Genomic DNA, 22,073 nt, shown 5'->3' with positions numbered 1-22,073 from the left:
AGGTCCCAGATTATGATAGAAAATACATGGTACTGATGTGCAGTGTTCTGAAGAAGCTAGATTATAGGTACCGGTTAAAAGGAAACTGAGGTCTGTAAATACTATTTAAAGTTATTTTCTGTCTGGATGTTATCAATCAAATATATGTTTCAGCTAATGAGTGAAATATAAAATTACTTTTCACATTTTCTGCAGATAATAGCCAGCAAAAGTAATCAAAATGTAACAGAGAAAATATACGTTACAGCCCTTCAAAAGATTTAAAACAATAATGAACAAAAACTTAAGGTTATTCAAAAGTTCTAAATATGAACATATACATTCATAAGGAATTTTCAGAATCTCCTAGAGACTTGTGCAACTAAATGTTGTTTGAAAGTATCCCTAGGTATCAGCCTTCAGCCACAGACACTTCAAAGCCTTTGAAAAACCAGCCCAGAGAATCACTTTCAAAAGCCACCAGAGGAGTCAGACACATAAATGTCGTTGACTGGCCCTGGGTCGGAGGCTGCTTGACGCCACGGTCTCTTCACAGAACGGGGCATAGGGGAGTGGAGAACATTCCCCTCGAGGGACTCAAGTAAGAGTTGGCCAAGGGTTGTCCTACTCTTGAGGGACTCAAGTCACGGTTGGCCAAGGGTTCTCCAGACGTGCGTGGCCTGCCCTGTGCAACAGGCTGCAGCTGGAGAAGGGGCAGCCATCCCTCCAGCAGGGAGGGGACCCCTTCCCTTTCAAAAGCAGATGGAACGAAGAGGGTCTCATTTCTCGGTTCCTATCTCCAAAGCGGAGAGTGAAGTGCTCCGGGTCACTCTACAGCCCAGTGCACTTGCTCATGACGAGCAGTCCCAGCGAGGTGCAGGGTAGCTAAAATGTGGTGAGAGAAAACAGGTTGTCTCTTCCCATGGCCTCCCTCCAGGTTGCCAAACGCATGCTAGCTGCCTTTCTCGGCAGGCGGCATGACTTGGTTGTAACATCCCACATGGCAGCTCCACAACGAGGGAGAAGATCTGCTAAGTCAGCCAAATGCCTGGATGCTGACCACATTCAGCACATACAGATAAGACGCCCAGATTGAGTCACTCTGACGTCTTCAGACACGATGTGAAGATTATACCAAACCTGGAGTTACTTCAGCCTCTTCCAGGTCAGAATCAATACCAAGCCTCGGCTCCAGCCGTTCCTTCAGATCTCTTACGCAAGGTGCACAGCAAAATCATCAACACAGGCAAAATGTAAACTCTGCAGAAAACGGAGATGGAGACCAAGCCAGGCTGCACCTTTGGATCTCACACAGCAAAGAGATTCTGGCGCAAAAATCAAGAGGGAGCATAGAGGAGGATGTTGCAATGATTCCTCACAACAATGCCTACAACGCCATGTTTCAGATTTTAAAGCCGAGAAGAAGCTTAGTCTCAAAACTAAGAACAAAAAGAGGTGACTCTTGCCCCAAGCCAAACGCCAAAGTGCTCTTGGCACAGCCCCAGCTTCTCAGAGGCATTGCCTTCTCATCGTCTTCTGTTTTGGCCAAACGCAGCTACGTTCCCCATCTCTAGCACGCTTCTGCTGGGCTTCAAAGTGCGTACAAGGTCTTCTTCCAAGAGCCCTGTAACCATCCCCATTGCCTTGACTGGACCTCATCCTAAGTCCGCAGCATCCTGACCTGCTGTGGGGACACCGGCAGCTCACAACAGGTTGTTGTGGGACTCCTGAACCACTACTGAAAGCGGTTTCTGTCTCTTTGATCTGTTCTTGTGGTGGAGGAACTGAAGCACAGATCAAACACAGCAACATTCTTCTCCCATACCCCCTCCTCTAGACCAAATCTCTCCCACTTGCTCTCAATGGAAAGACAAGACACTGAGGGGTCTTGTCCGACTTTTTGTGGGAGCTGATGGGTACCTGAGCCCACGGTTTTGGGATGCGTCATTCCTTCCCAGCCCTTTGTGTTCCCACTGGTGGTCAATGAAGGGGCGGATGAGTTAGTGATTCTCAAGCATTCCTGGTGCTCGGAGGGTGCCGAGCTATGCAGCCTGCCTGGCCACAGCCTACTTGTACACCAGAGGGTAGGTGTTTGGCCAACATCCATATCCATTCTTAAAGGCAGCTGTAAACCTGCCCTCCCACCTCTGCCCACAGTGCCACTGCCATCTTATTGCCTTAACATATATCAAAGTCTGCTCCACAGGGAGGTAATCAGAGGGAACGTCATGAGAGCGTGCTGCATTGCGTTGGTTGGTACAATGACTGAGCCTTGAGTTCTAGGACAGTGCTCGGGCCGCAGCTGAGTTGCTGCACGTTGCTTGACTGTCGTATTCATAACCCCATCGTTCTGGGTACGGGCTTGTGCTTTCAGGCACTGCAGTGACTGGTAAGAGCCAAGAGGCATCACCCATGCTTGGACACTTGCCTGGCTCTCTCCACACACCCATTCATTTCCCTCAAAGCACAGTCACAACACATTGAACAGAAGAATAACCCACACCTGCCCACTAAGTTGCTTCCCCAGTAGCAAAAACCACCTGGCCTAGACATGGCTTCCAAAGCAATGACACAAAGACACCATGAATGTTCTCTGCAATTTATTGAGAATGGCAACATGCCGAGGAAGTAGGACATACCACAAACAGAAGAGGAAGGGAGGTGGGGACAGTACATCTCGTTCCATGTCACCAGGGGCCTGGCACCGAAGAGCAAGCTTTGTTCTCCTCAGAAGAAGTCCACGCATGCCTGAGGTGTTACGGGGTGTCACGGAGAGCAAGGACACGTGGAACTGGAAGGCACAGCTCCAGAGAGAGCTCCAGCTTACAGCACGCCTGGGGCTACCAGGTGAGCAAAGCTGCCCAGGTGCTCCACCCCGGGGCCGTTAATCCCTCTGGCCACCAGCTGAGAAGATGCTCCCTCCCAGCTCTGCCAAGGGACAAGTCCCGCTTGCCCCACACCTACCCTGACCCCAAAGGCGAGTGAATGGAAGCTGCAGGATGTACTGCACACAGAAGCACCCCAGGGATGTGGCCATCGAGGCAGGGACATGAGGACAGAGGAGGAAAGAGGAGTTTTATACACATTTGCCATGAGGCAGCCAGAAATGTACAACCCAGCGAGAAAGGCAGAGCGTTTCCCTCCTGTAAATCAGCTCTCCGTGCTGGTGCCCACCGGGGAGACTTTCCTTTGCTCAGACGGTTATTTCATCACTGGGCTTGGGGCTGACGAGCAGCTCGCCAGGGCTGCTGATGGGAGGTGGCACTGCCACGGGACTCCCTTGACGGGACAGAGCCAGGGAGATCAGCCGGTACGTGGTGGGCCACCAGGGACACAGTTTGTTTCTTTGCAGGACACCGGAGCTGGATTTAAGGAGGCTGGGCTGCTGCCGGGAGAAGATAGGAGACGCTTCTTTCCTTTTTCGATCTGGCTTCGGGGCTCAGAATCTCACTCCGGAAGATTTGACGGAGGTGGTCGTGACACACCTCCGTACGGAGGACGATCCCCCACCGGAGCTGAAGTTGCCACCTCCAGCGACGCACATCCTTCCACTTCCAGAAGAGAAGCCACCGCCGTACATTCCTCCTCCCATTCCACAGCTGCCGCCCATGCTTCCCCCTCCAACGCCTCCTCCGACTCCACATACGCCTCCTCCCATTCCTCCGCCCATGCCGCTGCCGCCTCCGAAGCCTCCTCCCATGCCGCTGCCGCCTCCGAAGCCTCCGCCCATGCCGCTGCCGCCTCCGAAGCCTCCGCCCATGCCTCCTCTGCCGCCAGAGATGGTGGTCCTGCCTACCACAGCTGGAAGAGAAGCACAGGTTACGCACACGTTGTCCCCCGGCAGGCTCGATCTCCAAAAAGACGTGGCCTGCTATTACCGCGTAGGGAAACGAATGCAGATACTTACAGACGTTGACGTTGGACATGCCGTCATTGCACAGCCTGCAAAGGGAAGTTGGTAAATTTTAATCACCCAACAAAAGAGACTGAGAACTGCATTTGCATTATCAAACCATCTTCCTGTTTCATCCTTATTAGGAACTTTGGTATCACTGAAATATTTAAGGAGGTCAAGGTTCTTCAGACTTCAGGTTCATTAAAAAATTTGCACATAATAGCAATTAAATGATAGTTATACCACCTGTAGTGAACGGAGTATGCCAACTATCAGTCCTGACCACCCAAAATGTCACTCAGTGTGGCAATAGCCATATCTACCAATTCTAAGCAAAGGTGCTGGTTTGAGATTAAACTGTTAATTTCAAAACCCAGAGGGTCCAGCCCAGATCTCAACATCCCTCTCAAATCAGAGACCAAGGGTTTACCTGTTCTCCTCCCCCTCCAGCAGCTTCCTGTACATGGCAATCTCAACGTCCAGGGCAATCTTGATATTCAAGAGCTCCTGGTACTCCTTCAGCAAGCGAGCCAGCTCCTCCTTGTCCTTCTGCAGAGCACATTCCAGCTCTTCCAGTTTTAACCTGGCATCCTTGAGGGCCATCTCACCCCGCTCCTCAGCCTCAGCAATAGCTGCCTGCAGCTGCTGATTCTGAGGAAGAGGGCAATTTCTCAGATGTCGTTTTGACATTTAGGACCAGCCCTCAAACCCCAAGTGAAGAAGTCAAGGAAAAAAAAAGAAACATCTACATAAGTAAACAAGGGGTGGCTGAAGAAACCATTTCTGCCCCACACATGGTCCTTTGTGATCCAACCTGACACCAGCATCCCATGAGACACCAGGCAACCCCTACCTGTTTCTTCACGTTCTCAATCTCGGCCCGCAGCCTCTGGATGTTCCTGGTCAACTCTTGGATCTCTATCTTGGTGTTGCGGAGGCTGTCGCCATGCCTCCCAGCAGTGCTCTGCAGCTGTTCGTACTGATGGCACCAAGACAAAGCAAACCTTCAGTGAAACATTCCTGATGCTTAGACAAGGTTTGTCAACAGTCTCATAGCTCATGTGCTGCTACAAACACCTATCATGTTGGTCACTGATGCCCAGGTCAATGTAAAAGATGATTCTGAGACTCAAATATTATTGGTTTTGAACTTTGAAATTGGTCTTAGTCATGCTAATAAGCATCCCTTGGCTTCTAAGAAGCCTCTTTGGGCTGGCATTTTCGAGTTACAGTACATTTTATTCAGAGGCTTGTACCATGCACCAAAGTGAGATTCTGGACACCTTCAACACAATGAGTCAGATCACTCAAAAGCAACACAATTCCTCTTGGGACTTCCTTGCATGAGCTCCAGCACTGTTAGCTTAAAGAGGTATCTCACTTTGTCAGAAATTATCTGCAAACTCTAGCCATCACCCAGGGTTCCATCACTGCTTCCCAGCTCACCTGGCTCTGGTACCAAGCCTCAGCTTCAGCTCTGCTGCTCTGAGCAATCTGCTCGTACTGACGCCTGACCTCCTCAATGATGCTGTCCAGATCCAGGTGCCGGTTGTTGTCCATAGACACCACCACAGACAGGTCCCGGCTGATTGTCTGCATCTGAGCCAGTTCCTACAACCAAGACATGATTTAGCCTGCCCATCTGAGGATGGGAGAAAAGAGCAGCAAGCCCCGGCAGCCTCTCCAGACCAAATCCACATGGGCGCCCAGTGCAGCCTCAGTGTCTTTGGCCACCACACACCTCACTGCAACTCCAGGCTGCCCAGGGGAAGAGAGAGCTCTTACCTCCTCGTAGATGCACCTCAGGAAGTTGATTTCATCAGTCAGAGCTCCCACCTTGGCTTCCAACTCTACTTTAGTCATGTAGGCACAGTCTACATCCTAAAGGAAAGATCGCACAGAGAATACTTTCATTTCCCCTTGGAAGTCTTTCAGGACCAGGGAAATTACAGTCTGTGCTGAGAGTAACAGCTGCAATGGTGCTGTTCAATTATGCAAATTAAAAACAAAGGACTTAACTATCAGCCCACAGATCCTACAGCCTCTCCAAATTCCCATTCCAGAGGGCATCCCCTCGAAGCACAGATAAAGCCTGATATTCCAGCGATCATTTTGTAGTGCGTGTGACTCACCTTCTTAAGCACCACAAACTCATTCTCAGCAGTAGTGCGCCTGTTGATCTCTTCCTCATACCTATGGAGAGTAAAAATACAAGCTGAGTTTCCTGAATTTTCCTGCCTAAGGCCACGCTAAACAAACTAAAAGAAAAAAACACAGAATAAACTATTTAGACTGAAAATCTACGTCCATAATTGCCATAGAAAAACATGTGTGTGCAGAAAAACTACTACCAAGCTGCTTGAGTTGCTTTCTGGGTTAGGCTGCTACCACACTTACTTGGTTTTGTAATCCTCGACGTATTGCTGCATGTTCTGCAGTTCCGACTCCAGCTGTCCCCTCTGTGCCAAGATTGAGTCCAGCTGCCTCCTCAGGTTCTGGATATAATTTTCAAAGATGACGTCGAGGTTCTTCCTTGGCCCCGAAGGCCCTTGCTGTTGGAGGAGCTCCCACTTGGTGGAGAGGACCTTGTTCTGTTGCTCCAGGAAGCGGACCTGAAAGCCAACACATGGAGTATCCACTATCACATGTGGAACCACAGCAGCAACCAAGGCACCCTTCCATCACTTAGAAAATTCTCCTTTGCATGTCAGTGAGTGAAACGGGTAACTTTTTTTTTTTATTTTCTCTTGTTGCCTAAAGTGCAAGGTTGGAAAAAGGAGGAAATTTCTAAATCTTATTCAAGTCAAAGAAGCTTTGAAATGTAGCCTCAGCTCCAAGTACATTCCTGTTGCAGGTAGTATAAAAATCTTAGATTACTAGTCTAGATTTAAAAGCCTGGATATTTCAAAACAAAGAGAAAAAAATTATATTAGTGAATACTTAGATGGGAGGGTATTTGGAAAGAGGATGGTACAGAAGGGAAAATTTGTGCCTGAAACCTGAAAATGTTTGGAGGCGTTGAGCTTGTTTCCAAGAAAAACCTATTAGTTGAGCCTGGTGTAACAGGCTAGATTAAAGCCCTGAAGACAGAGCTTTGATCTCATATGGAAGAGAGATTCTCATCTCTTCCCTAGCAGTACTTAATAAAAAGACTCTGCTCAAGCTTCTCAGCCTGCTGATATTCAGCTCAAAAAGGACAATATTTCTGCAGAACTTGAAAGTTCTTCCCAATTTTGACCCTTAATTCGACATGATCCCACCCTCTCACCTTATCAATGAAAGAGGCAAATTGATTGTTAAGAGTCTTGATCTGCTCCTTCTCCTGGTTTTTGACTTGCTGTATCTGAGGATCAATCTCAACATGGACTGGCTGTAGGAGGGTTGAGTCAACCTGCACTGGCTGGATTCCAGGGCCACCTCTACAGGGGCCACCAAAGCCTGGCATGCCAAAGCCTGGTCCACCAAAGCCGCCCATTCCTCCACCACCCATTCCTCCACCACCCATTCCTCCACCATAACCACCCATTCCTCCACCAAAGCCACCCATTCCTCCACCACCACCCATTCCACCAAAGCCACCCATTCCACCTCCACCCATTCCTCCACCAAAGCCACCCATTCCTCCTCCATAGCCTCCACCAAAGCCACCCATTCTGCCTCCATATCCTCCACCGCCATAACATCCACCCATGGAAATCCTGCCACTGCCACCTATGTTATGCAGACTCTTGCTGCTAAACCCTCCACAACGTCCACCACCTCCAAATCCCCTGGACATAGAGAATGAGCTGTAGCTGCTCCTGCTTCTTCCGCCACCTCCTCCAAAGCCACCACCGATGGCAGAGCAAGAGCTGTAGCCCCTTCTACTCCCGCCTCCAAAGCTTCTGCAGACAGACTGCCGAGACATGGCTGTTTCTTCCAAGCAGAGTCAAAAATGGAGAAAATAAGACAGAGCAATGGAGTTGTGCTGCGAGGAGACGAGTGCAAAGAGAAGGGCAGTCAGTCCCTCTGACTCGAGGGCAGCAGATGCTCTCTTTTATCTGTTTCTGGAGGTGGGCTGGGTTTGCATGGGCGTGAAGGAGGAGACAGTTACTGTCTTCATCAGCGTGGCGTGGTTTACAGATTTTCATCTTCAATTTGCCAAACATTGACCCTACCCAGAAACACACCCTATAATGCAGGAGAAAATTAGAAAAGATACAACTGTGGCTACCGAATGGTAGCACTCAATGACTAAGAAGTCTTATGCTTTTGTGGTATAGTAACAGTCTCCCTAGGATATACTGCTCTTTTTTTTTCCACCTTTCCTCCATTGTGGTTGTTTCCCTGCTTATGTTTATCTTTATCTTGATCTTTCACTCCAAAGCCCCATGGCAGCCAAGCGCTGCAGCTCATGCCAAGTTGTAGCATGGCTTTCACAATTCCCAAAACACACCTATGTTACACCCTTAGTCTTCTTTTTACATGGAAAATTGCCTTTGGCTTTGAGAAGTAGTTTCTCAATCTAGAGCCAGGGCTCAGCAAATTGCATCTTGATGAGGCTCTGCATCTTTTTGATAAATAAAACCTTACCAGAAACGAGATACCGGAGCAATGGTTGGCACTGGAAACTCACTTATTGTTGGACCAAAGTCGTACTGAAAGTGAGTTCTGCAGCCTTTGCGCCACGACAGCCTCAGCACCGGTGGAGAAATGCCACGAACGTCACAGATGGGAAATCCCTTCAGGATTTTCTGAAGGCTGCAAGACCATGAGAAGAGCCAGAGAAGACATCAGGAACCCAGCTGCTATGGTGGGAAGTGTGGACAGACAGACACACCCTCTCTGAGGGAGAAGGAGGCATGCGAAATCATGCTGCCCACATAATAAATCCTGTAGCTATTTAAATGCAACTGTTTAAATGCTGAGCAGAGGATGCCGGAGAGCTCAACTCTTTGTAGACACACAGAGAAATGAGGAGGACAGAGGGCACAGCCACTTTCACTTGAGGACATGCATGTTTTTCAGCTGCCTGGCTTACTTCAGTATCTATACGCAAATGTTTTTGGCAGACATAGACACTTCTAAGCTGTGTTGAGCCCTCCTTCAGGGACACGGGTGGGTCCTTTTTAAGGGTAGGTATCCTTTTGAAGCTTATTTGAAAGTAGTCACCAGATTTTAGAAAGGAAGAAGCTTATCAGAGTGCTCTGGGTTTGATGCCAAAGGATTAGCTTACGAGTTAAACTCACGATAATAAGACTAGGACCCATCATGCGTCCATCCTTTTGTGTTGCAGAAACCTGCTTATCAAATAACAATTACTGTCTCATTTTAAAATTTTTTATTGAGAAATTCCTTTTTTTATTAGTTTTCAACTTTTTAAAGCCACCTGAGAAATCTTGACATTCAAAAATCTTTACGACCATTGAGGCATCTAACTGTGCTGGTAGCTGCCTAGCAAGGTTCTGAGAAGTTCCCATAGGACACAGACAATTAAGTGCTTCTTGAAAATCCACACTAGCAACTCTTGGTATCTTCAGATGTTTAAATACCTCTAAAAATACCACCCAGACACCTATTTCCAAAAGTGCCTAGGGACCTGGACCGTGGCGTAACGTGCAGCTAAACTGGCATTTCCACTGAAAAACACGACCGTCCCTGCACAGCCTGCTCGTTCCACCTCCCTCCCCAGCACCAGCATGGATTCACGAGCACACAGGGAAGTGGATCAGGGGATAGATAGGGATAAAAAAAAATATAATAACAAGAAGTCACTTTGAGAACAAAGGAATGGGGAGGACAGGGGTTTTGGTGGTTGTACAGCATGGTTTGTAGACAATAAATATGTGGGTTGAGGAGGTCCCGTATGGCTTGTTGGTCTTCAGCAAGACTTTGTCTCCTAAATGCCACAGTTGGGACAAACGCCTGCCCAGCCTGGGAGGTTTTGAAGCGCAACCTCAAACATCGCTGCAACCATGAGCCAGAAGACTTGACAAACATCTGATCCCCTCTGGGGGCGAAGGCAAGAGCCATCTCTCAACAGTCCTTCCTGTCTGCAGGAGAGGCAAGACCTGGCAGCACCACCTCTGTGGACCCGCGCTGGGAACGCGCTTCGCTTCTGATTTATCAGTCAAATACATTCCGCTGCCGCCTGCCACACCGCAAGGTTCAGGAGGGTGCCGTGGGTTTGTCACTGCTATAGATGTAATCACGTACACGCTCATGCACAGACGCAGATGCCTTTAACGCTTTCCCTCGCCTCCCTCTGCGTTACCAAATACGCGGTTACGTTTTTCTGGAAGCTTTTTGGGTTTTTTCTTTTTCCGTGGGCGGGACAACGTGATCAGAAAGTTTTCATGTTCCCAGCCGCGCTGGGAGGAGATGCGTTAAGTCAGCACAACGCTCGAGTCCCGAGCACCCGTGTTTAGATAACGCGCTCGTTGAGTCATGGCCGTGTCTCCAGCCAAGTTTAGGAAATCAAACCGGGATTTGGGTATCAACATCATCAGCCGGTTCAAATGCAATAGGCAGCTTGAGACTGCAGGAATCTCAAACAACATCGTTGTACCCAAAGCCTAATGAAGGAAAATGACCTTTAAAAGCGCCTTCCAACACGAACTATTCTATGATTCTATGAAAATAAATGGGCAGGAATAGTGGAAAAGCTGCTCAAGCCTTGAACACTTGGAGGAAAAGGCTCGTTTTTAGCAGCAACACTGTGAGCCAACGTGCACTGAACTTAGGAAAAGTCTTCAACCACAGAAAGGGAGAATTTCTAGGGAAAAACCAAAACAAATAATTCCCACACTTTCCGTAAAGCACTTGACATCTAAGTGTTTTCACTGTGCTTTAGAAAAGACTTTTCAAACAGGGAAAACATGACGAAATTAAACGAAACTTATTTCAGGCCACGTAAAATGTTTTCACTGCTCCAACAAAAGGCAGAAATTATGTCACATCTCTGTCCAGCCCAGGAGAATTTTCCCCTAATTGCTGGTGCAATCATAGGAACAAAAGAGAAGGGCTTTTTGGTGTCTGTTTGTTTTAACTACAGCATTTGTACACATCTAGAAGCCTTTTGTCTCTTCATCACGCTGCCCTGATGTCAGGAGTCATTTGCTGGAGGCAAGTTTACACAGAGGCAGCTAGACTGGGGTGACTCTGAGGGAAGTAGATGGCTTTTCATTCAACGCCATCTGAGGTCCCTTTACAACTCACTAGAACGTTTAACCATTGCCCAAACCATCTCCTGATCCAAGTAGTTACATGCCTTTGCTGGCAGCGTTGTGACATTCCGCAGCGGCTGGTACGTTTATGTCTCAAGCATCAGGGAATGGAGCATGGGATAAATGAAATTACTCATCCAGATCGCAGAGCGAGTCTGTGGTTGACCAGGGATGTGACTCAAGGTCTCCTGAGCCAGAGGTCAAACCACACCAGGAGTTTTTTGCTCTAAATTTACAGGTCATCAAAAATATTCTACTTTTGTGGGGAGGTAGGGCTTGACAGGAGGTTGAGATCTTGCTCTTCCCATGGTCTCAGTTACCTTTTGGAGACACCTTAAAAGCAACCCATGGACCCCTGGCCAGTCCAGACAACAGTAAAAGCTGCAGGGCTGGCTCCAATATCACAGATACTGAGCAATCAGTTCTGAGTTAGCTGGAGGGGTGATGATCACATCCCCTCTTCCACACCGTCCCTTATACGATGCTCCAAAAACACTTAGGGCTGTGCAATGTCTTTGCCGTGACGGCACCAGCTGTGGGCACCACAGCATGGGGACCACCTTGGAGGAGAGGGAAGCATGGGTGGAGGCCAGTGGTGTGCCTGGAGGCAGTGGTCAGAGGTGGACTAGCTAGGGAATATCCCAAATTGGCCACCTCGAGAAAGGAAAGGGCTTAGGAGGAGACAGTGGAAGGGAACAGTCTCCTAATATCAACCGAGTCCAACAGTCTGCTCTGCTGTAACGGGGCCAACCGCCTCTGTCACCCCAGGAGACCCAGCAGAAGCACAGAGGAGAAGAGCATCTGGGTTCAGCCCTGCTGCCTCTTTCTCTCCTGCCACACTGCAAGGAGTGGGCTCGTTCCCACGGGTGTCATTCAAGAAAACCCAGTGAGTTTCACAGACTCAGCCGCATCAGACCATCACACTGAGCCTGATCCAGCAATTTTGCCACCCCGACCACCTCTACCCCTGCAAGACCTCCTTCGCCCTCCTGCCAAACCTACAAACCACCCAAATTTTTTGAGAGAGTGGGCTGAGCAGGACGGAAGACTGGGCTACCTGTTCGCTTTTGTACCTTTAAAGGCAAACTTCAAAGGGTAAGAGAAAGACAGGTAACACTTTCAGATCTCAGCAAAAGATGAGTCTTGTTGCAACACGAAACTCTTTGGTCAGAGGGAAAACCACACAAGCTTACTGCCTCTAGTGTTTATTAGGGTATGGCACATGCCAGAGGAGAAAGGCTTAAGCAAACAAGCACAATTGTTCCCATGATCACAGTGAAAAAGTGAACCCTGAACAAAACTAAACTTTTACAACAGCTTCTAAAGAACATGGGTGAAACTGCCGGTATCTTGCCTAGAAAAAAAACAAACTGCAGCGGGGTAAGAAATGTCTTCAGCTGGGACTAGTCACCATTAGGAAACTCTTGTTTTGGAGTTCAAGCCCTGCCTGATGAGTAGCACTGATTAAAATTGCACCACATCTGGATCCAGCACAAGATCTTGAACGAAGTCGAGCCTTTCCGCAGGCTTCCCAGGACGCCAGTTCTCCGAGCAGGACGTGGACCAGTCCCCTCTACCCATGGCTGGTAGAACGCCTCTCACATGGACCACGCTGCTTTATGGCCTTATCCCGGCTGTGTTCGCGGCTTTCCAGTAGACAAGCAGGTCCTGCTTCCAGATGAGTCCCAGCACTCTGATGACCAGCAGCTTTGCAGTGTCTCGAGAGGAGTGCTGGGGAAGCAAGCTGTTCTCAAACGCTGTTGAGAATCTCAGTCATGAGCTGGTCAATATAGCCGTATTTTACATTTCTGTGCAGTTTCTGAAGGATGGTGGTGGTTTAAAATGAAATGGGCGGTTGCCACCTTGGCAAGGAAGGAGTGGTGGTGGCCGCCATGCAATTTGCCTCCTTTCTCCTTTGGGTGCCAGGGAGGGGTAAGAGGTTTTCTAGACCCTCCGGCTGACAGACGTAGAGCTGGTGGTTTTCGTCAGGATGGTGCCAGACCCCACCACCACTGAGTTACAGCCCCCGCCCGTGGAGTAGAGCCCTGCCCCTCCGGAGCCGAATGCCCCCCCGGCACTGAATCCTCCCCCCGAGCCATGTCCGCCCCCTCCCAGGCTGTAGCAGAAGCCAACACCAGCTGTGTTACAGCTGCCTCCCCCACTTCCAGCACCAAATCCAGTTCCTCCTCCTCCAAGGCACAGTCCGCCACCGTATCCGCCTCCGGCAGAGCTGCTGCCTCCCACCACAGCTGCAGAGAAGAACAGAAGGCACAAGGTTACCTCTGATGCCACTACAAAGTTTTGGAGCACCGACCCCAGCCCACCGTGCTCCCTCGGGAGCGCACAATCCTACTTACAGATGCTGACAGCGCTCTGACACTCGCCAGACATCCTGCAAGGAACAGAGACGGAATGTCAGCTCCAGACAGAGCATCTGGACTGGTCCAGCTCCGTGAAGCCAGGCTTGGCCCATCAGACCGTGGGCATAAATAACAGCAGCTATCGGACCGTAGTCCACAGCTAACGGCAACACCACGGATATTTTAACAGACGAGATGTGGTGTGCCGCGTTTTTCGGATTGATTTGGCAGGATGCAATCAAGCTCTTGCTGTATCCTCACCCACCTGCTCTCCTCGCCCTCCAGCAGCTTCCTGTAGGTTGCGATCTCAACATCCAGGGCCAGCTTGACGTTCATGAGCTCCTGGTACTCGCGGAGCTGCCGGGCCAGGTCTGCCTTGGCTTTCTGCAGGGCTGACTCCAGGTCAGTCAGTTTGGCCCTGGCATCCTTGAGGGCCAGCTCCCCACGTTCCTCAGCGTCCGCAATGGAGCTCTGCAGAGTTTCACACTGGAGGACAAGATGTGGATGTGGTGAGTAGGGCAGGGGCAGCAGGTCGGAGATGAAGCCGTGATCCCAGATCCCTTGGGCTCAGCTGCTCACGAATACAGCAGGTTCCCTCCCACTTACAGCGACTGTTACCAAACTGTTTGCTTTTAGGGAAGCTCTGAAGGGCATTACCAAGAGCTCACACCCATTTCTTAAAAAATGCAACCCCTACCTGTTTCTTCACACTCTCGATCTCAGCCCGTATCCTCTGGGTCATACGGTTGAGCTCAGAGATCTCGGTCTTTGTATCCTTAAGGCTGTCTCCATGTTTGCCTGCGGTAGCCTGCAGCTCTTCATACTGGTAGGCAGAAGCAAGCGGAGCACGTTAGATGCACCATGAGTGGCTCCTCCCGACGCTCTCCATACCACCCCATGCAAGGCCAGCATGCATAGGGGAGCTCCACTCTGGCTAGATCAGTACCAGCAATATCCCAGGCCCCAGCATGGTCTGAGCTACCACCAGTAACTCTTCCACCTCCTCAGCCACCCGTGATTACAAGCAAGGTGTGGAGCACTCACCTTGTATCGGTACCAAGACTCAGCCTCCACTCGGCTCCTGTTGGCAATCTCCTCGTATTGGGCTTTGACCTCCGCAATGATGCTGTCCAGGTTCAGGTTTCGGTTATTGTCCATGGAGAGAACCACAGATGTGTCAGAAACGGTCTTCTGCATCTGAGAGAGCTCCTGCAATTCACACCAGCTCTGGTTTAGCCCTGCCACCATTTCCTCACAACCCTTCTCCACCCCAGCATCCCCCTCCACGGAGCAGCTGGACCACTTACAGCTTCATAAAGATACTTCAAGAAGTTAATCTCATCTGCCAGAGAATCTGATTTTGCCTGAAGTTCCACCTTGGTCATGTAGACTGCATCCACGTCCTGCCGGAGAAATGGGAAATGAAAACCTGCCTGACACACGCCGTTTCATCTAACATGTAGCTGGGAGCCCTTTGGTGCTCTGTTTCCCTGTGGCACGTACATCCAGGGGCCCTGGCTTACGTCTGATGCTAACGAATCAGTGCTGATGGAAGCAAGACATTCTCTGAACCCAGGTGTGTCTTTGTGTTAGGAAAAAAAAAGTACTTTACCTTTTTTAGGAGCACAAAATCGTTCTCCGCAGCTGTCCTTTTGTTTATTTCCTCTTCATACCTGCCGATTATAAGGAGGTAGATTGGATCTCTTTGCTTATTTTGGCTCTGCCTGCTGCTGGCAACTAGACGCTGTTGGCCTCAGACTAATGAAGGCAGCAAAAATAGACCTGCCAAGAGCGAGATTTACGGACAAGCGGCAGCACTTCGCCTCCCTAGATGAGTCCTGGCTCCTGCCATCTCCAATGCCTCGCTGAAGAAAGCCTGCAAAGAGGCATCCTCTCGCTGCCTAAAGCGAGTCCCGGTGGCTGCGGCCACTCTAACTCCTTCTACAAGACCCAAGGACCTTCACATCCTCAACATGGGCCATTTCCAAATGCTCATCGGGGCAGTTAATTGCTGCAGAGCGTTGAGTGGTGGAGATACCCTCAAAGCAAAGCCCATTTTCAACCTGCAGCCTCAGTAGAGCAAGGGATCTAGTTGATCCTGATGAGTCCCAGGCTTGCTTTCCCAACATTTTTTGTAATTCCTTCAGTTGAAGCATTTCTCCAGCCTTTGTTCTTGCTTTTCCCACTGGACAAATTAGTCTAAAAGAACCCTTTCTTTTTTCCTTTTTTTCTTTTTTTCTTTTTTACTCCACATCATCTTTCCAAAGAAAACTTTATGCTTCAAATCATGAAGGATACTACGGGAAGGAATCCATGAGGAAATCCATGAGGAAATTATAGTAGGATTTAGCAACTGATCTAATTAGTTCATTAAATCATAAGTCATGGATTCTTAAGTGAGGAAGACAAACAGTAGAGGATCCTGCTTTACTGAGAAGCATAACTCAGGCAAAAATATATATTGAGAAATGCCTTGAAAAATCACCACCTATTGTCAAAACTCAGCTGGTGAAAACTTCCCCCAAACTTTTTACATTTTCTAATCATTGAAACAAGTGAAATATTGCCGTTTCTTATGATCCCTTGAATTTTCTGCCTGTTCAAAGTGAGCTTTTATCTCTATTTTTTCACCACCAGACCACCCAACCGTGACAAGACCAAGAACAACATACTTGGTCTTGAAGTCTTCCACCATATCTTGGAAGCCCTTCAGCTCCGACTCCAGCTGGTGCTTCTCACTTGCGAGGCAGTCCAGCTGCTTCCTCAGCCCGCTGATGTAGGTTTCAAAAAAGGGGTCGAGGTTCCTGCCGCCTGTCCCTGTGCCACCCTGCTCCTGCAGGAGTTTCCACTTGGTCTCCAGGACTCGGTTCTGCTGCTCTAGGAACCGAACCTAAATGATTTCAGGGATGGGTAGAAAAAGAGTCAGACTATTCCCAAAAGCGTCCTTTTATTGATTTTTTTCCCCACACTTTCCATAATTTTTTCCCATTTAGTGAGTTAACCTTCCTGCCTATTCTCATCTCCAGTGAGCAGTAACTCCAGGGTCCCACTGGACAGGCGGGACCGCCGCTCTAGGATGAGTGGGCAAAGGTGGGCCACCTTGCCTTTCCAATCTCACAGGCTCTAAACAGGAGAAACACGGTGAACTTCATAATGGCTTTGCCATCATCTTCTTAAAAATAGGCCAAAACACCCAAAGTCCTTCAGCCCACGGACAGACAGAGACCATCAGCAGAGACTCCTCTGAGGATGCCCTGCACATACGTGATCCCACAGCTTAGTGCCAGCACCGTGGTCTTAAGAACCAAGGATCCTATTCCTGGGTTTCTCCATAACCTTGGGGAAGCCACTTCTCCAGCCACCATCTCCCTGTCTGCAGGGGTTCTTTGGAGTAGCCTGGGCAGCGCCTGGCTCTCTGGCTGGTGTTGGATGGGCATCTCACAGTAATTGCAACCAGCACGAGCCGTGATGAGCTCAAGCTCCCACCTCCCACCTCCCAGCCCCGGATCGAAGCCACACTCACCTTGTCAATGAAGGAGGCGAATTTGTCATTGAGCTGCTTCATCTCCTCCCGCTCTTGTGTTCGCACCTTCTGGATCTCGGGGTCAATTTTAAGGTTGAGCGGGGCCAGCAGGCTCTGGTTGATGGTCACTTCCCTGATGCCGCCCAGTGGGCAAGGGGGAAAGCCTTGACCTCCTATCCCGCCATCAAATCCTCCACCAAAGCCACCAAAACCACCACTGAGGCCTCCACCAAAGCCACTTCCAGCCCCACTGCCATAGCCACCACCAAATCCTGGCCCAGCACCATAGCCGTAGCCAAAGCCTCCTTGGCCACCAGCCCCAAAACCTCTACAGACACCACCACTGCCACCGAATCCTCCCAGAGAGGTGCTTTTACTCCCTCCCAAGCAATAGAGGCTCCTGCTGCCAAAGCCACCAGCGTTGCCAGGTTCCCTGCAGTCCCCACGAGACACGGAGCTGAACGTGACCTTGTTCCTCCCTCCAAAACAAGCAGAGCTGGAGCTGAATCCTCTGCCGAGACCACAGGACTGGCGAGACATGATGATGGGTCCCCAACAGTCAACCCTCGAAGAGAGACAAGCCGAGCGGTGCGGTGCACGGAAGGAGGTTCGGAAGCAAGAGGAGGTGAGTCCTGTGGGTGCAGTGGCTGAGTGCCCCTTTTTATGTGCTCAGGGAGTTGGCTGGCTGTCAGGGGAGTGGAGGTGTCTCTTATTTTTTTATTCTATTCATTGTTTTAGGGCTTGGAAGGATGCCCTCCTCTCTTTGCCACCACCATGACCTGCCTCAAAACACTCCCTCGAGAGCTAAGGAAAACAAAGCTATTGTTGGTGTTGGAAGCACAACTCCAAATCAAATTCCCTCAGCTGCAACTGTCAACTCATCACGGGCCTTTCTGAGCCTCTTACAGCAATGACAAAGCACTGCAAAATCCTTGACATATTACACCCTTGAGGGAGACCCTTGTTTTAGCTAGATCACTCATTTTGAGTCCGATGGCAGGTGCTTGGTTCACTGAATTCCAACAAAAACGTGGTTTCCCAATCACACCCGCAGATGCACTCCGGCTCAACTCCCCACTCACAGGAGGTTTGACTTGGGTTGTCCAGAACTGTTGCACAACCAGAGAGCATTAGTCCTTGGCATAAAATCAGTTTTATGTCAACAAAGAAGATTTAGAAACACTTTGAAGAAGGTTTTAAAGTCGTTTTAGATCACTCTGACTGGTGGGTTGAGCCTGGAGGGAGACAAGGGGTTTTGCAGAGGCCAAAATATCTTGACATTTCCCTCTGCCGTACCTCAGCAGGGTCGAGATGCCGTTACCAGCCTGAGGAGCTCTGCTCCGCGTCCGTGACAGCGGGTCCCCATCCCTCCCAGGCTGGAAGCCTTCCAGGCACTGCCGGGATATTTCCCCATCACCCTCGCAGGGTCTCTGGCCACGAGCCCCCCCCAGCACGTGGCACTTGGCACAGCCGCCCCCACACTAACCCATCAGCGAGCTCACATTGTTTGGAAAAAAAAAAAAATTACTTAATTGCTTAACCACTTTTAATTTCTATTTTAATGAGCAGAGGTGTCTGAAGATGCCTTCCAACTGAGGATCCCCCTTTATCCCACCATTAAAAAAAAATAAAAAGCCGTAACACTTCCCCCCAAACCACAAGCTGCAGCTGAAGCCGTGACAATAAAAGCCAACTCTGTAATTATCCCTTTTATTGGAGACGCTCGTGGGAGAGGTTTGGGGAACCAGTTTCAGCTCTGAACCAGTTCACCCCTACCTTTTTTTCCTGCAAACATGCAAATCTGGGGCCGGGTGCGTCTCTGCAGGAAGGGACATCGGGCGTTCGTTGACCTGCAGGATTTTCAGCCCAGGGGGATTCGCATTGCAGGGAACAGGGAAACTCCCGCTCGCCTCCGGCAACGCGCGTCCTGCGCGCCCCAGCCCCACCCGCGAGCCCCGTCCGACCCTGGGGCTCCGGATCCCCGGTTTTCCAGCTCACGGGGGGACGTGGCCGGCGCAAGGAGGGAAGCAGCTCGAGCCCGGCTCCGGCCGGGGGAAGGAGGCGGCGGCTGCGTCTCCCCGACCTTACGCAACCGGCAGATCTGCCGAGAAACCGAATGAACCTGTTGGAGCCCGGGCGCAGCTGCCGGGAGTTCCCAGGGTGGCTCCGCCGCCGGCTCCCGGCACGGCTCCTGGCCCGCTGCCGGCCAAGGCGCTTGCCCAAGAAGGCCGCTGTCGGGCCAGCAAAGCGCCCTGCTACACCCCCCGAGTCCTGCCGCACCGCAGCGGGGTGGGAAAACCTCACTGGGACGCTGGGGCTGCCCCCCAAACCCGTGCCGGGTCCCCAGGCTGAGCGCCTCGGAGGCCCCAGCGCTTGCCCCCCCCGCTTGCCCCGGGGACGCGGCGCTGGCCACCGGCAGCCACCCGGCTCCGGCACGGAGTGACCCGGCGGCAACGGCGAAGCCTTGGGACGAGCACCCCGGGGTGGGAAGCACAACTGTGGAGGCGACAACCTTCCTCCCGAGGCCGTGGGGCGGAGGGCGAAGACGGAGCCCACGGGACAGCCTGGCCCCGCTTTAGCGGCCGGCGCCTCCGCTCCCGCCCGGCCGCGGCGTGCGGGGGGACGGGGCCAGTCCCAGCGACTCCCCCCTCGCCGCAGCGCCCAGCGGAGCTGAGCCGTCTCCTCCTCCTCCTCAAGGCCAGCGCGTAGCTCAGAAATGCGGCCGAAACCTCGACGCCAGGTTTGCTGCCGGGTCAAGGCTCCATCGCTGAGGGCCCGGACACCTGCCGGGCCGGCCCGAGAGCTCGGCGGCCAACCCTCCGCCTTCCGAGGGGCTCCCTCGGCCTCGGGACAGCGGGCGAGCCCCCGACTTGGGCGCGCGCCCACGAGCTTCGCTAGGCCGGGCTCGACTGCGGACGCCGGCAAGGGAAAACCGGCTCTTCCCGCGGGAAGGTAGAAATGAGCAACTTTTTGCATCCGAACCCAGAGGAGAAACCGGATCCCGAGAGGTTCTGCGGCCCCGCGAACGCCTACGGCTGCGTTTCTTCAAGGAGTTTCCGCGAGTCCCTCGGGGCTCCGCGAGGCCGCGGCGGCGGGTCGGGGACGGGAGAGTCTCTGGGCCCAGCGGAGGGGCAGGCACGCCCCGAGCCCCTCGGCGGGAGACGAGCCGGGGGGTGCGACCCTTTCCCGCACGGGGCGGAATTGGGGGCTTATCCTACCCGGGGCTGCCGGCGCTCAGCGTCTCGCCGGGGTCGCGGGGCTCCCGACGCCGGGAGCAGCGCAGTCCCTCGCCCGCAGCCCCCGCTGGTACTGGGAGTATTTCGGAGCCAGGGAAGCTTCTCGCCGCCATCGACGGGCGTCGGAGCCCACGGCGGCGAGCGCAGCCCCTCGCCGAAGGCTGGCGCTGGGGCCGCCGGCCTCGGGGCCGGTTCTCCCCGCGGGCCGGGTCTCGCGCGCCGAGCGGAGGAAAGAAAGAGAGAAATTAAACTGGGGCGGGCAAGCGGGCCCCGCAGAGCTCTTCGGTGGCCCACCAGCGGCCGCACCCACGGGCTGGCTCCTCTCATGGTGAAGAGGGGGTATGATACCCTTCCCACGGGTATCCCCCGGACCCTGCGGGCGAGGGGACCGCTGCCACAGGCTCAGAGCACGGGCAGCGTCCGACCTGCCGCACCCGTAACCTCAAGCGGGGGAAAGCGGAGCAAAACCAGGGAGCCCAAACGCCCCCGGTTCCGCCCCAAAGCTGCGCCGGGGCCGCGTCCAGCCAAGAAAATCCCGCTTTGCCCAACAGCGGAGGAGCAGCAGGTTCCCGGCCGGCATGGATCGCGGGCCGGGCGGATCGCAGGGCTGGGGCATGAGCCGGGAACCATAAGGCAGAAACAACGAGGCGGGTCCCGAGCGAGATCAAAGCGGCGCGTTGCAGAAGACGGGCGGCACGGCCGCTCCTCTCGGAGCCGCAGTTGCGGCGGGCGAAGCGCCGCGGGCGCTCGCTCGCAGCCGCCTGGCAGCGAACGGCGCTGCCGACGCGTGGCCCGCAGGCAGCGCGTCCCGCGGGGACGCGAGAGGGAGAGCAGCAGTTCTCACTGCCGCGGTGATGCCCGTGAACGGCGTCGCGCCGGCCGCCCTGCCGCGCGCCGCGTCCCCCGCTGCCCCGGCCGTCCCGCTCGGCGCGGGGAGCTGCCGGGACGTGGCCGAGCCTCCTCCCCCGCCCGCCAGGCTCAGCGGTGGGAAAAACAGAACCGGGACTCCCACGACAGGAGCATTTGGGGTAGTTTGGGACGCCGCGGGGAGGAGCACCCGCGGGCACGGGAAGCGGGAAGCAGGGCCACCCCCGCGGGCCCCCCCGGGGAGACGAGGACCCGCTGTGAGGGACACGGGGTGGGGATTTACCCCAAGCAGGGGCAGGGTTGACCCCCGGGGCAGTGAGGGAGGCCCGAGGGCGTCGCAGCAGCACAAGCGAGGCCAGCACGGAGCGGTACAGCCCCATCCGTGGGAATAAAGACCCACCAGACACCAATTTCCCCCGATTTCTTCCCAGGAAGGGAAGGAGGAAACACGGAGGAAACCCAGCTCTGAGCATTCTTTGCCCGCACTGCGGGCAAACGGGGACACCAAAATGGGGCGAATGTAGAGGGGAAAGGGTCGCGCTGAGCACGCCCACGGTGGGACCGAGGGTGGGGAATCGCACCTTTAAGGGGCTTCGCTTCGGGGGGGTCAGGGAGCGTTCGCAGAGCAGAGCATCCCGCCCAGCCCGTTCCCCCAGCCCAACAGCGTTGCCTGGGGGCGGAACACCCGTCTTCAGTGAAAAGGGATGGGGGAAAATGGGTTTGAAAGCCTCAGAGCCTGGCAAAAATGGAAAAGTTTCTCCAAACACTTGTGGATTTGGCAGGAGGATGGAGAGGATTTTCCCCCAGGCAAAGGTCCCTGGTATCCCATAAGCTGGGGGGTGGAAAGGGGGCTTTTAAACCCCCCGGCTCTTCCATGAAGCAATCAGAAAAGAAGCATTTTGAGAAGAAAACAGGCAAAATGGATGGGAGAGCATCTCTGCCCACAGGAACATTCAATCCCAGGCCCCGCAGAGGACTGAGCGTGGATTTGGGAGCCGCTGCCAGGCA

The 22,073-nt window shown here is 52.6% G+C and overlaps 2 protein-coding genes across 2 annotated transcripts; both read right to left on the bottom strand.

Moving 5' to 3' along the window:
- Nucleotides 1-3,349: 3,349 nt before the first annotated feature.
- LOC309414533 (keratin, type II cytoskeletal cochleal-like) lies at nt 3,350-7,781 on the bottom strand (the record flags this gene model as incomplete). Its single annotated transcript, XM_082011875.1, has 9 exons — nt 3,350-3,780; nt 3,887-3,921; nt 4,305-4,525; nt 4,728-4,853; nt 5,321-5,485; nt 5,660-5,755; nt 6,007-6,067; nt 6,272-6,486; nt 7,143-7,781. The coding sequence occupies 9 exons, from the start codon at nt 7,779-7,781 to the stop codon at nt 3,419-3,421; spliced, it is 1,920 nt and encodes a 639-aa protein (XP_081868001.1). The 3' UTR covers nt 3,350-3,418.
- Nucleotides 7,782-12,834: 5,053 nt separating this feature from the next.
- Nucleotides 12,835-17,502, bottom strand: LOC309414538 (keratin, type II cytoskeletal 4-like; the record flags this gene model as incomplete). Its single annotated transcript, XM_082011881.1, has 9 exons — nt 12,835-13,328; nt 13,437-13,471; nt 13,705-13,925; nt 14,137-14,262; nt 14,484-14,648; nt 14,747-14,842; nt 15,052-15,112; nt 16,112-16,329; nt 16,963-17,502. The coding sequence occupies 9 exons, from the start codon at nt 17,500-17,502 to the stop codon at nt 13,024-13,026; spliced, it is 1,767 nt and encodes a 588-aa protein (XP_081868007.1). The 3' UTR covers nt 12,835-13,023.
- Nucleotides 17,503-22,073: the final 4,571 nt, after the last annotated feature.

This window comes from Phaethon aethereus, assembly GCF_964289735.1.
Source record: "Phaethon aethereus genome assembly, chromosome: 29".
In the NCBI taxonomy this organism is placed as follows: domain Eukaryota; kingdom Metazoa; phylum Chordata; class Aves; order Phaethontiformes; family Phaethontidae; genus Phaethon; species Phaethon aethereus.
This window is presented reverse-complemented; position numbering and strand designations above follow the sequence as displayed.